General features: G+C 34.7%; 1 protein-coding gene across 1 annotated transcript; it reads right to left on the reverse strand.

Moving 5' to 3' along the window:
* Positions 1-10,624: 10,624 nt before the first annotated feature.
* Positions 10,625-12,233, reverse strand: LOC119073930 (odorant receptor 94b-like). The gene is made up of 5 exons (XM_037179803.1): positions 11,433-12,233; positions 11,232-11,373; positions 11,070-11,169; positions 10,744-11,004; positions 10,625-10,679 (listed from the first exon to the last, which is right to left on the reverse strand). Exons 1-5 carry the CDS (start codon positions 12,085-12,087, stop codon positions 10,632-10,634), a joined length of 1,206 nt encoding a protein of 401 aa, XP_037035698.1. The 5' UTR covers positions 12,088-12,233; the 3' UTR covers positions 10,625-10,631.
* Between the last annotated feature and the right edge of the window lie 2,966 nt (positions 12,234-15,199).

The raw sequence follows: 15,199 nt of genomic DNA on the forward strand, positions 1-15,199 counted from the left end.
AACTCTGCTGAATCGTCGATGAAACTCTGCTGAATCGTCGATGAATCTACTGTGAATCGTCGACACATTTCCAGTGAACCGTCGATGAATCTCCAGGGAATCATAGATGAATCTCGCGTGAATCATCGATGAATGTCAAGTGCATCGTCGATGAATCTCGAGTGCATCGTCGATGAATATCGAGTGCATCATCGATGAATCTAGAGTAAATCATCAATGAATCTCTAGTGAATCGTCAATGAATCTCCAGTGAATCATCGATGAATATCCAGTGAATCTCCAGTGAAGCATCGATGAAACCTTCAGTGAATCATCGATGAAACCTTCAGTGAATCATCGATGAAACCTTCAGTGAATCATCGATGAATCCTTCAGGCGTAGAAAAACATAATTCTCCGCACTATCTTTGAGAAATCGTTAAAAACTTTAAACTATTTTTTGCGTACATCACCCGGTGACTACACCGACACTGTAAGAAGGGTAATATCTATTGAGCGATTTAAACGAACAAATCCAATTCAAAGACTGTTTTTCAAAAGTTTTGAATTTTTGAATTTTTTGAAAAGATCGATTTTTTACGGGCTGCGCCATAATTGTGAGCAGTCTTTTTTGTCGCATTTACAATAAAAACTTCTGTTTTTCAAAATGTTTATTCGAAATTTCATAAAAAGAATCCTAATATCAAAAATTAGCCTAGAAAGTGGTCTTTATTGGAATCTGAACTCAATGAAGTCAAGAATGTTTCTTTCACTTTTAAATTAACATTTTGGCAATTCATTCATCGGTCATTTTGGTTTTTCAAAAATTTGATTAAAACTCCTTAATTTCACCTTATTAGGTTTTTAAAACCTCTTAAAGTCCTTAATAATGATGACTAATTTTCCATGGGAGCACTGAAAACTTTTTTCGTTGATTACAAATCAACGGTAAATTTGGTAGATTTCATTTCCACTGCAATACCTTCAAATTAACAAAGCGTGACAACTGAAATTTCTGACTTTTCGACTCGTCAAAATCGTCAGATGCAATAAATGCACTTTCAACCGAGCGATCAAAACCAAAAGTCGTAGAACAATAATGTTCTCCGTATCGGGTAATGTAACGATCAAACATAGGCTGCAAGCCGTGTCCTTATATGAAGGACTGGTATACACGCATGGTATCTCGGTCTATAAATGTGTTTTTGTTTTTAATTTTAAACAAATTGGCACATTGAAAAATTGTGTACAGTTTTTATTGCGTGGTTTTAAGCTGAAACAAAATACAAAAACTATATTTGTTGACAAGAAAAGATAAAACTTTTCACCAAACAATTTATGTGAAAAAAATGAAAAAGCGAAAATTTTTGGTAATTTCATTGTGAGACAGTTGGGTAATTTCATATGCAGTGACAAGATTCTTTCAAATATTTTTTAACATTTTGTTAGAGAAAGAGTTTCGCCAAAAACAAGTCCTTGCTCATCAACTTAATTTTTGTATTTTACCAAACATTTGAGTCGTGTTTAAATGATGAATTATGAAATTTCGGATCTCTTGACCTTTTTTATCCTCGCCGTTATAACACTGTATTACATGTTTCGTCCGAGAACCATCAATAGTTCAATGGAATTCATAAAACTTTGTCCGCATTGATCATGTTTTTCAGGACTTTCTACTCTGATTGTCAGTTTCTTTCGGTTGATCGAAACAAATTACATTCTAATAACTTCAGCTGCTGGCTGGTCTATATTCATTTCTAAGAAAAGTACGTCAGGATGATCAACATTTTATTCGTAATTTGACTGACGGTTTTGTAAAAATATTCGATTTGGTAGAGCTACGGGAAATGTTACTAATTCCTAAACTACAAATTCTGTGACAGATGCAATGGCTACCGACAACACTAAACAATGCAGCTGCTGTATTGCAGCTCAAGCTATCTTTAGTGATGGAATATGTTTAACAATACAGATTATGTAATTAGTTCATTTGTCCTTTGACACAGTTCCAGTTGTTATTGGAATGTTACACGGATTGAAAAACGACTTCATCTAGCACAAATTAAAACCTTGGACATACTTGACATTGCCATGTGTGCAACATAGAGAAACTTTATTTCCAAAGCCACCGAAACCCCGTTCTCCCACCCACAATGTAGGTCCTACATATAGAGCCATGTGGTACATTTGACTCAGAATGAATGGAAGAAAGCTACGGACTTTGTAGTTGACCAAATGTTTGCATTCAAATCTCGATTCAAACGGAACTTAAAGTAATAAACTGAAACCTTAAAGATTATTTTGAGCCAATAGCATAAGTTCGATAAATTAGAACCGAGGGTTTTTAGCGCTACAAGGTTGGCAGCGGGCTGTATGTACATACACGAAACTCGGGACGGACGACTACCCTTATGAACCAATAATCCGGGCGGGTTGAGACAGTCCCTTTTTCTTGGAATTTAATTCTTAAAAATTCCATAAAATTCTTGAAATTCCTGCATCTGATTTTTTTCAATTCTATTGAATTTTTAATAATTAAATTCCTGAAAATGGGCCTTGCTTTATAAAGTACCTTCTTAGTAGTATAGGGCCTATTTTTAGAAAATTTAATTCCTAAATTTAAGAATTTAAGATTTTAAAAACTTTTTAAGAATTTTTAGGCTTCTTTTTGAAGAAATTTTTAGGAATTAAATTCCTAAAAGTAGGCCCTGTAGGAGAGTTGTTGGTGCAGACTTTTTGATATATTTTTCTCTTTCTTTTTATTTTAACTGTGTCATGCAACAATGAAATTATTTAAAAAAAAAAAAAAACTTTTTAACGCAAAACATGTCGGTAACTACTATGTGATCTGAGAAAGATAAAGAAAACATGCAAAGCAAAACAAAAATTCTTGAATTCGAAATTACAATTTTTTTTACACAATTTTAGATATTAGGCAATGTTTTTTCTGTGATTTAATAATTTTATGTTTCTAAATTTAACGATTTTTTGTTTATAATTTTACCCAACAAACAAAATAAATTTCTAAATACGAAGAAGAAAACAAAATGAAAAAGACAAATAAAAAGAAAGTTTTTTTTTATTGATAAAAATTGGAATGGAAAACGGAGAAAAAGAAAACACAAATTTAAATTGATAAACAAAATTTGCCACATTGAATTAGAGATGTAGCTGAAATTTTAGATGAGACTGGTTCTAGGGATTAAGATGATTGTATTTGAACGAAAAAAAAGATGAAGAAAATATTGGTAACAGTTTTTTATACGATGAGTAATAGTCTGTCGCTTGATTCTTTCGACAAAACAGTTTAGCAACTGGAACTGACTGGGAACGTATTTGGCACAATTTTACCTAAATTAATAAGGAAATTGAACCGATTTCTTTTTCCCGGTTCGCGAGTGGTTTAAGTCACGTGAAGACTGAGCGTTCTTTTATCAAAAGAGAATATTTTAGCTTTGAATATTTAAATTCATATAACGATGAAACGGATTAGGATCAAGCAGTGACGGAAATAGACTTAGTAAACTAAAACTGCCGCCTTTTAATTACAAAGTGATCTTAAAACAATTCACGATGTTTGCGTTTTTTGATTATTTTTTGTTTCTTATCGTCATAATTAATCTCCATTTAAATAAAGGTTTACGTCATCCGGAACATTTTGAATCAGAATTTAACCATATCGGAATTCGCAATGGAAATCACAGTTCGCATTGTCCCATTGTGGAATGATTAATGATTCAGATGGATTAAATAAAAAGTTTACTTTACAAATAAAACGCAGAAAAAAGCGAGAGAAAATTGTACTCGGCATGTTGATTCAACCATTGAAGTGACAGTAATAAAGGAAGGTCGACGAACGATTTTTTTACGTTGTAACACAGTTCAGTTCAGTGGACGAAAGTTCAAATTTCAATCCTGTCAAGTCAGGTCTCAGGTTCAACTGAAATTTTTGTACAAAATTGTAAAAGGTTGACAAGTTGACCTAATTTCTATATTTCAGGTTTCAGGTCATTTCAAATCAGGTCAAAATTTATCAACAATTCTGATATTCTTACGTGTTCCAGTGTAGTCATTAACTGAACTGAAAATTGACGTATGTCAAATCCTTCGAAAAAAAGTTACAGTTCAAAAATGCGTGCATTGTCCTTCCTGTATATGGATCCAACGACAGAATCGACAGACATATACAATTTGTACCGAGGGACAAATAAACGTAGACTCTTTTGTCAACGAAATTCACGTTTATCCACCCCATCGTTTTGTACACGCAGAAATATTTATTTAGTTGAAGCATTGCATTTAAAAATTCAGATTGAAAACAAAATTTAATGTAGAAATGTGAGCCACGACGGAAAATTGAGATTAAAGAAATATTTTTAAAAAAATGTTTGTTTTTGAGAGAGTGAGAGGCTGTGAAATGTAAAAAACAAACATGGAAGCAATCTATTGAAAAACTGAAGTACATAAAAATGAAGTGAAATTTGAATTTAAAAAGAAAAAGAAAAATGATACAAAGCGAGGCAACAAAAGAAAAAAAGAAAATAAATTTTAAAAAAAAACCTACACCAGAAAGGAAACAAATTAATAAAAACCATTTATGTTACACGGAAAATGTTTTGTGTTTTCAATAAAAATATATAGACAATTTTGTTACTCTAACATGAAGTTGAAGTTTCCATTTTCGCATCAATCGGGCAAATCAGGCTAATCGGGAATAACCAAACAACCGTTCAACCAATGTCATTTGCCTTACGTTAGAGAACTTGAACCAATCGGATGATATTGTTTGCTTCGGAGGAGAGAAAGTTACTGTTACTTAAGTATGTTAAAAAGGATCCATTGATCATTGGATTGGAGTGGTCTTTTGCATAGTTGCGTCCACTGTGGACAGTAATCTATATACTTTACTACACTGAAATAGGTATACATGTTGCACGTTTTGAACAAAATGAAGTACAATGTAAAGCATGTATAACAAACAAGAATAGACCGGCTATAAGCCTAGTGAGGTTTTTTTTCTTTTTCTCAATTTTCTCAATTCTGGAGCTACCAACAAGTGAGTTGTAAATAGGCAAGCAGAAAGAATAGTTTCATCAGTCGATATTTAGCTGTTGAACAGTAAACATCTCCACCAACTTTCTATCAGTTTCGTAGTCAACTATAAATTTAGTAGTCAACTACCAATTTGGTATTAAACTACCAGTTTGGTAGTCAACTACCAAATTATCGAATTACAAATAGGCGGTGTATTTGTTTTTGTAAAACCTATGACTTACAGTCAAGGGAATGAATCTGCACAAAACGCCTAGAAAGGGTTTGGGAAATAATATTCGCGCCACCGGGAAGTTAATTGCGACTCATCGGGAAATTTTGGTCAAAATTTTCGGTTACAGGGAAATTTTGACTTGGTTACCGGGAAGAAATAGTTATTTGTGTATCTGTTTTGGACGTTTGATTTTAGGCAATTTCGCGAGTTGTAGCCCGAACGAAGTGAGGGCTACATGCGAAAGTAAAACTGACTATTCAAGAAAGGTGAATCTCGCAAGGAGACCTTAACCAAAGATAAATAATATGAACCGTTCTTAAGGCGTACATAAGATGACCATCATATGCGAAAAATGAATCTCCTTTGAGAGATCGGAAGCTCGATATTAAACGTGATGAATGATGAATTCCCACGGAGATCGGAATAACAACAACAATCTAAACATAAATGTCGTAGTTAGTCGAACTGTACACCAGCTGAGGGTCAGTTCTTTGTGTGTTTGTCCATTTTCCACATACCTGGTTGGCCTAGCGTAATCTAGGAGGCATAGCGAATGGAATACATCGTCGCTGGGTATAGTAAAGTCGGAGTCGGAACTACCAAATTATCGAATTATAAATAGGCAAGCAGCCTAAATAATTTCATCAGTCGGTGTGCAGCTCTCAAGCAGTTAACATCTCTACCACCTCTCTATCAACATGATAGTCAACTACCAAAAATTCAAGCTCTAAATAGGCAAGCAGGCAAGATCATTTCGTCAGTCAGTGCGCAGTTCTCGAATAGTAAACATCTCTGCCGAAAATTACGTTTGGTAATTAATTATGATATTAGTAGTTAGCTCTTAGCTACCAAATTTTCGGATTGCAATGCCAACTATGCAAATTATCATCGAGGTAGCCAACTACCAAACTCTCGAGTTATAAATAGACAAGCAGACAGAATAATTGCATCAATCGGTGCGAAGTTCTCGAATAGTAAACATCTCGATGGTAATTAATTTGGTTGTCAACTATCACCGTGGTAGTCAACTACCAACTACCAAATTTTCGAATTGCAATGCAAACTATGAGCGATTGGTTATCAGATAACAAATAATTATTATTTGCCCGGTGTTGATTTGCAGTGTCTGAAAGTTTCCAACTTCATTTCCAAGGAAATCGTTCCAATATTTGATTTTTTTTTAAATTCAAGAGTTTTGTGTAGTAAAAAAAAATTGAATTCTTCGCGCTAATTTGCCCACGAATTCTCACACTATCAAATATTTCGTTTTTCATGTTTAGACCCGTACGAAGTACTGGGGTCTTATAGGTTTACGCATACGTTTGTAACACGTCGAATTGGACTCCCTGAGTAAGGGGAAACATATTGTGGTTGTCTAGAGATGCCAAATCCGCGAAAAAAAAATGTCCGTCTGTCTGTCTGCACGATAACTTGAGTAAAACGCATCCGATTTTGAAAATTCTTTTTTTTCCCGTTTGGTAATGTCAAAAGACAGGCTAAGTTCGAAGATGAGTGATTTTGGATCGACCCCTCCCGAGCTGTGGCCCAATAAGTGCTTTACGGTTTTTCGAAGATATCTCCGGACATTTAAACGTTAAACTTGTAAGTGATACGTCAAATAAAAGGTATTTACAATACCGATCGACAAAAAAAAGTTTATGGAACTCGTGAGTTAGACCCCTTGGTGTGGAACAGGCACAGGGCGGCAAGCAGTTTTTGCTTGTAGGTCGGCCAAATTTGAACATATTTCGTCTATTTTAGCTTTATTAGATAGGTATTGACCGTACCAATCAGGGAAAAACAAATTTATGAAATTATGTTCTCCGGAGCGTGAGCTAGGTCTCTTGGAGTGAGCTCTTATCTGGCTACTCGGAAGTACAGTGAACGTGGTGTATTTTGACAATGTCTCGAGTAAATTTTGACCCAATTTCATGAATTTTTTTTTGTTTGAAAGGTATTAACGAATGTAAAGCGTCGGTACTATTTCCGGTCTCCTAACAAAATGGCTGCCGGCGGCCATATTGGATTTTAGTAAAATAGAAATATCTTGGGAAAAATGATACTTAGAGAGTTTCTGTTAACATGGAAATAATTTGTTATGTGTGTGGGGTTTCAGGGATTCCATATACGAACAGCTATATATACCTATATACAGCTATATTGAGCTATATACAGGCATATAGAGCTATATAATAGCATATTCCTCTGTGAAATGTTTCTTTACAGTGAAATATAGTTAAATATAGCGGTATATAGCTGTTTAAATAGGAATTTATGAAATTTGTCTTCGTACGGGGCTGTCTATATTGCCTCCGGCAATTTAGTTGTATATGATAACAAGGCAAAGAGTGGATAATGTAAGTGATTTTAAAGGGAGAATAGTTTTTCAGCAGAGAAGAAAATGAAGTAAGAGAAATGAAGAGTTTCACATTAAAGGCTTTTGATACGAATAGGTGTTTCGTACGGGTCGGCGTTAGCTATGTTTTTTCATGTATTTACGTAATTTTATTCGTAATTTAATTACCTGTCTATATATAATTTGTCTCTCAACTCTGACCGCCACTGTATCCGGAGGTCGAAACAGCATTTTATCTCCACTTTCGCTCCACCCCGGAATTAGTATGTTATCCAGGTAAAATAAATTTTTATAACATTGGTCGATTACAATGATGATTTGTCATGAGTGGTGCTCTGGCACCTTTGTCTTCGCCATCTCGTTAGGTGGCGGGTTTCTAATGTGTTAATCCATGATTATTGGGCAACCATTGTGATCCACTTTGCAAAAACGTTCTGGTTAAGAAGGCAACGGCTTGAATCTACACGGGTTTTTTCAATCAATGATTCGAAACGTAGAACGAGATACTGTCAACAAAATCCTGTATAATTACAGAACAAATTCTGTAAACTTTTGGTGTCATTTTATCTTGTAGAGGTTCAACGGCACGTGAATCTGGAACGGAGCTGAACCACGCGTGGGGAAATCAAGTTTCTAACTCTCGAAAAAGTATGGAAAAGGCACGGGTAACACGGGTAGCAAGTAAAAGACGAAATATTCAAATGATATAATTCGTCTAAGTGTGAAATAAATTCTCTCTTTAATTTAGGCTGTAGGTATCTCGATGTATATAGCCCTAGGAGGAAAAGTTTATTAATTTCCACAACATTGTCGAGGATTTCGCCAATTAACTCTAAATTTTTCGGCTAATTTATATCAGAAATGCGTTGGCATTGTTTTATATACACTGACTACGAGAAAGTTAATCAGCAGCTGAAATTGGAGCAAATTAATATTTTTTTTATTACATTTTTTCTGTGCACTGAATTTTTTTAGAAAGCTAATATCAGTAGCATAATAGAGGAAACAGTTTTTTTTTGCTGCCTTTCGAACGCACAGGAACCGTCAGAAGTTCGCCGAAATAATTAAACTTTTACGAATTTAAAAAAATAATATATTTTTGGCTTCAGGCACAGAGAAAAATCCTGGATTAGATTTAAATCTTTTTCGGATTACATATAGGACCAAATTTATTTTTGGATTAAAATCTAATTTTTCAAACGATTACTTGCATTTAATCTTTCGAAAATAATCTGTCGATGGATTAGATCGAAATCTTCCAAGAGATTTCATTTTTTTTAAATTTTTAATTAAATTTTTAATTAAATTTTTTTTTCCAACATTTATTTGAATATTGGAGACCGATTTACTTGTTTTATTTATTCTGAAATTGGAAAATTTACAATCGCTAAACCGAACTGGTGTGCATACGTTATTTTGCACCAGCTGGTCACATACAATTCCAAATGGGACCAGCTGGTGCAAAATAACGTATGCACACCAGTTCGGTTTAGCGATTGTATTTGTTTAGTTGAAATTAAATGGTTTTTTTTTACTTACTTTGATCAGGATTTGAACTCGTTCACCTCGGTACCTCCGTATCTCCAGTCCTGTGCCTCGTCCTGTGCCACGAATTTGCCTCTCGTCCGAATAGTCTCCACCTGTAGGATCGGCTATTCGCACGCACGTCCCAATAGTCCACACCTGTAACAATGGCTATTCGCACGCACGTCCCAATAGTCAACCAACATAAGAATGACTAATCGCACGCGGCGTGCGAATAGCCTATAACCGTAGGAAATACTGTTCGCACGCGCGTGCGAATAGTCTACAACCGTAGGAAATACTGTTCGCACGCGCGTGCGAATAGCATCGGCCTTTTTTTTACTTACTTTGATCAGGATTTGAACTCGTTCACCTCGGTACCTCCGTATCTCCAGTCAAAAGTACTTTATCACTGAGCTATTGGGTTCTTAATCTTAGCAAGATTTATTTTCGAACCGTTGTTGCGGAGATTTTACACTTCTAAAATAATCTTCTGAACGAAACCTTTGTACCAGCCACCATTTGAGGTAACCATCATAGTAAACGAGTTCAAATCCTAATTGAATGCAACATTTTCTTTTTCATTTTTCCAATTATTCAATAAACTATTATCATACTTCGTATGAGCAACGATAAGGAAGTTGAGCTTGGCAAAAAAATTGAAAAGTACCATAATGCTTGATTTCCTCTTACGCCGTTTACGTTTTAAACAATAAAAAAAGTGGCGTGGGTTAGCTAAATGGAGCGTAAACGAAGTAAGAGGAAATTAAGCATAAGAGTATGGAAAATAAAACGATTTTCTTTACTCGGAAGTCAATACCCTTTCAGGAAACAAAACAAAAATCTAAAACATTTGTGTGTTGTGGTTTTTATTTTTGAATCACCAACCAATGACTAAAAATTACACATGGCAGTAGCTTATAATCATAAACTAGATACCAAAACAACGAACTTTGAACAAAAACAACATATTTTCGTGGCAAAATCTTTACTTCTGAGAATTTCAATTTTAACCATTTTAACCCGAAACGCAATCTATCGAAAGATTAAATTTTTGTAATCTTTGGAAAAAGATTGAAACGAAATCTTTCGAAATATTTAAAATATTTGTAATCTTTCCGTAGATTAAACATTTAATCTGACTTTTTTCTCTGTAGGGAACCAATACTTTTCCTAGGCAAATATAAAAAGTCCACTGGAAAATGCGTCCGACTTCGACAGGTCGTTTGTCAAAAAGAATCACTCGAACAAAAGTAGAGAATAAATATGGTCTATTGTTGCCCCGGAGCACATAGAGATATTATAAAAGTATACTCATTTTCGTAGTAATTCGACTTCGGACAGACTTTCTCCCGTCCCCCTAATTTCCTCTAAGATGATGCAAGGCACAACAAGAAAAAATTACGGTTTCGTGAAACATTTGTCATATTATAACGTTTTCTACAATGTGTTATACTAGTTACAAGCTATCCTTTTGTTACAGTAAAAGTTTTTAGCTGAAATCGCACTACAAACTTTTCAATATGTTAAACATGCTGTAGGCACCTTTCACAATCTGATCGAAAAGAAGAATTTTATTGCAAAAATTTCTTAAATGTTTATCGAATATCTTGAATCACCTTCAGAAACGTTTCCAAGTTCATTGGATAAATCAAGATGACCAGTTGTTGTGGCTGCTTCAACATTTCGCCCATGATGAGAACATACTTTTTACATGATTCAGTTTGCTCAATCCAATTTGACGAAAATAAACAGTAAGATAGTCGGTCACTCATAACGGTAATGTCATTTGCCAGGTACATAACCAAAAAAATATCAAAAAATCCATACAGCAGTTCAGCGAAATAAAACTCTGTTTGTACAATATTTCGGTTCGAAGTCTGCATTTAGATGAGACGACGAGATGAACATCCTTGCAATTTTCGGTAAATTTAATATTACTCACAAATGCTAAACTGTAAACTGAAACACAAATAATTATGCCGCTGATTGTGATTTGGGCCAAAAATAGTGTTGAGAAACAGGATCGAAATCGCTCTACTGTTCTGTATTGGAATAAAAATCTCATTTTAATTGCAGATCGATCTTAGCATGGGTGAAGTCGCACTCGGTCAAGTTTCGATGAGCTTTTATCAAAACAATTAAATTTTCGACGAATTTTTTACTTTGTTGTACACCGATCTGGCTTTTCCGGCTCTGTATTTTTTCCACAATTTTCTTTTGTTTGTCGTTTTTGTCCTGATTTTTGTCTGTTTAAACAAAAAGAAAAAATGGTCTTAGAATACGCAAAACGGTGCTTCATACTTACCTTTCTCCGTTGATACTCCTAAGGTTTTTAATTTATTTCCCAGCAATTCGTACTCAATAGAATAATTCAACATTATGTACCAAACTAGTACAGTAATAAAATTTATTACGGCAGACAACACTATTGACAGCGATATGATTAAGTACGCCAACCAATAAAAAATTTCTGATACGTTCCACGTGAAGCTAATAAAAAACGGCAAACCTTTATCGGCTGAGAATATTGGCAATTTTATAACAATGACCAAAAAAACAGTTATGAATATGGCCAAACAATATGGACGTAGGAATTTCATCAATTTCTCTATCTTTCTGTTCGCGAGCTCATATTCTTCTCGATTTTGAATTGAATGAACAAAGATCGGATCATTCAAAAATGAGAGAATTTCTTGTTTCTTGTACATAAGGTACAAAAATTTCACGTATTCAACCGCCGTTAAAACTGCAATTTGTGCAGAATGAACAGATTCGTTCCGATCGACACATCGAAATGCATTAATTGCAAAGAAAATTGGTATCCAAGCAGCAAAAAGGGAGTAGAAACATTTCTTGGAGATTTTTCGGTATTTCGACTCCCCGTCACTTTGCCATATTCCACTCAGATAAAATATTTTTGAAATTTGCTGCAGCATTTTATCGGCTTCAATCGTAGCCATTTTCTTAGAATTGTATTATCGACTGTCTTAACCCTTTGCTAAATTTATACTGATTATATACTGGTACATCACTTGATTCCCTAACGAAATAACGATATTGGCGACGAGTATGAAATACTTGAGTGACAAGCCTTTTAATTAAATAATATTGATTTTGTACTTACACTTGCTTAGCGTTGATTCGAGCCACGTAAACCCAACGGTCAAAGTGTACTTAGATGCACTTATGAATAGCAATCAATGTATATTGACGATTTAAAAAAAAATCATTAAAAATTGGAATTATGGCCGATTTCTTTGGTTTTAAGTGATATAGAAAGCTTAAACCTTTCGATTCTATAAAGGCACGAATCAAAGATGCTGTCAGTTGGCAGCACTTCCTCTCTATATTATTTTTGTCGAAAGGTAGAAATTTAAGCTATTAGTGTCTCCGAGAGGCTACATAAAAGTGGACTACCCGAAATTCATTGAAAAATTATGTCACGTCACATACACCACTAACACGAAAACGTCAACTTTGCTTTGTTTTTGACGTCATGAGTCCCTTTACGTTTTATTTTGATTTGTCAGTTTGTTCTATTGAGAGGGCCCTGTCTCCTATAATATCTATGTGAGAAATAAGTTAGACCAAGATTTTGTGTGATTCAAGTAATGGAGGAAGTAATTGATTATACCTAGCTCTAGAACACGGGCACTTTCAGGACTACCGTCGCGTTTCTAAACTAATTTGTTGGACTTCAGGGATGCTGGAGGTGTCCGTAGGATAGTTCCTAAAATATTTCAATGTGTAGTCATTCACCGTCCCAGAACTGAAGAACTATGGAGAAATCAGTTGATTTTTTAAAATTAGGCATTCCTAGTCCTAGAGCTAAAGGACTGCGATGGAATCAGTTGATTTTTCAATTCTTTTCTGGACTTTTGGGATGCTTGAAGTGACGGTAGGTCAGTTCGTAAATAATTTCGAGGTCTAGGTATTCCCAGTTCATGAGCTGATGGATTATGAAGAGATCAGTTGATTTTTTTAAATTCTTTTCTGGACGATTTGAGCATAGGGCTATGAGACCAGAAATGTACTATTACAACGCACTTCAAGCAAACGTGATCATGGTGATCAGCTGCAGAAAGTACTCTATTTTAGATGTGACACACTGTCAAGTTTCTGTACCCTATGTAAAGAAATGAAATGTTTACGTTGTACCACTGATTTTTTATTGGCGCTCAATATTTTGTTTGTTAAAAAAGTTTGTTGATCCCCGGCCTTAAACATATATAATTACTGTTTTTGGCTACTGATCATTCCTAAAATTATCCCTTTAAAGTTTTTATAATGAACTCAATAGGAACGCATATCACTTTTTTTTGACGAAATGTCCCTCTGCTACATAGTGAACAACGAACCATCATCACAAATGTGAACCATAATGTGACAATGTTTCAAAAATGTCATAATTTCGGTCAAATGTTTAATTGCGAAACATTTAGAACGTGTTCACACATATTAATAACCATATAATGAGCTTAACGCACAAGCCTATAATACCTCATCAGATTACCATTTATGTGGTGCCGGAATTATGGGATTTACTTCATGGCATTAGATGCGAATGCTATTTATCGGATCATAATATTTTATGAGTCGTGATAATTTTATCCATGCTCCATTTGCACAGCAGGCAAATTCCAATCACGAAAATTTATATCCTTTCCCAATCGATTGATTTTGTTTAACTTGAAATAGCATCATGTATATTATGTACGCACACCTAAAGACCATCATAAATAAAACATTGCTTCCACATGTAAGACAATCTCGGTACAATTTCGGGAGGGGGATGGGTTCAAAAGCTTTTAATCTTATGTTCCTCATCCCCGCATTACATATGTTTTGCATAGCAGAACTGTCGTTTTCTGTTGCTTCTGGCTGGATGGATGTGAAAAGCGGTATTTATCAGTGTTGTTGCTATGTTCACAATATTGTTGTCCTATATTTCTCTCGCTCTCTTTAATTTCATTTTAATTTTTTCGATTGATCATTATCTCTGTTTTCGTCCTGACTCTGTGTATTGTAAAACTCAACAAATCTCTATCAACCACTGTATACATAGGACATTTTTATTTACATCTATAAATATCCATTTGGGGGGGCTTAATGTTTCTTTTTCTTATGTTTTTCTTTCTTTTTTTGCTAGTTCTAACCGATACATTATTCTCATCCATTGTGTGCTGAAGTGCACAGTGTATTGGCCAATTACGTCTACAAAGAAATCGATCAGTTCTGCGCATGTTCGAATTCAATATGTGCAAAAATGAATATGGGGATATTGAAAGGATTGTAAATTCACCGGGAAATGTAAGAGGAAATTCGTCACATAGAAAAGTTGACTAAAATAACCCAACACAGCGAAGAAAGTGCAGGAAAGGACTTCAAGAAAGAATTTGCTGGAGAAAATAGCATTAGAAATCTCTTGTCCCGTCAAAGCAAGACTACCATTAGGGAGCAAGCGAATTAACGATTCTAAGCAATTGTTAGGACAGTAAAACGATTTAGAAGCATGAACGAGAACCTATATTATGGTCATCTACATGGGATGAAAAGTTGTTGTTGATCCGAGTCAACATTTCATTTTTATCCTGAGTTATGTAATGGATTTTACATGTTTTTGAGCTTCAATTCAGTTTACAAAGTATTTTCATCGAAGTGGAAGTGAAAGTATGCCTTACTAACCTCTTCTAATTTATTAAAAGTTATAACTCTTGTTGAGTCAGAGGCGGACTTTCGTTATGCTCATAGCGAGGTAAGATTAATTTTCTGATCTCCACCTAACGAACGTCAATGTGAGATATCTGTTTTGATATATACTCCACAAAGAAATGTTGCAGTTGTCGTCTAATATCATAGGGGGCGTTGCTCTCCATAAACTTTCTGATGGGGAATCGCTCCCCTCGCCCCATATATATTCGGTGTCACTGGGTTGAGTAATGAATAATTTTAATGTGAAAGCTTAAAAATGACAAAATAACATCGGAACCAGTCAGTCTGATAATCTACTATTTCCGTGGTTGCAACACATTTTTTTAGAAAATCCCCATATTATACGTAAAGGGTAAAAAT

Source organism: Bradysia coprophila, chromosome II (genome assembly GCF_014529535.1).
Source record: "Bradysia coprophila strain Holo2 chromosome II, BU_Bcop_v1, whole genome shotgun sequence".
Taxonomy (NCBI): domain Eukaryota; kingdom Metazoa; phylum Arthropoda; class Insecta; order Diptera; family Sciaridae; genus Bradysia; species Bradysia coprophila.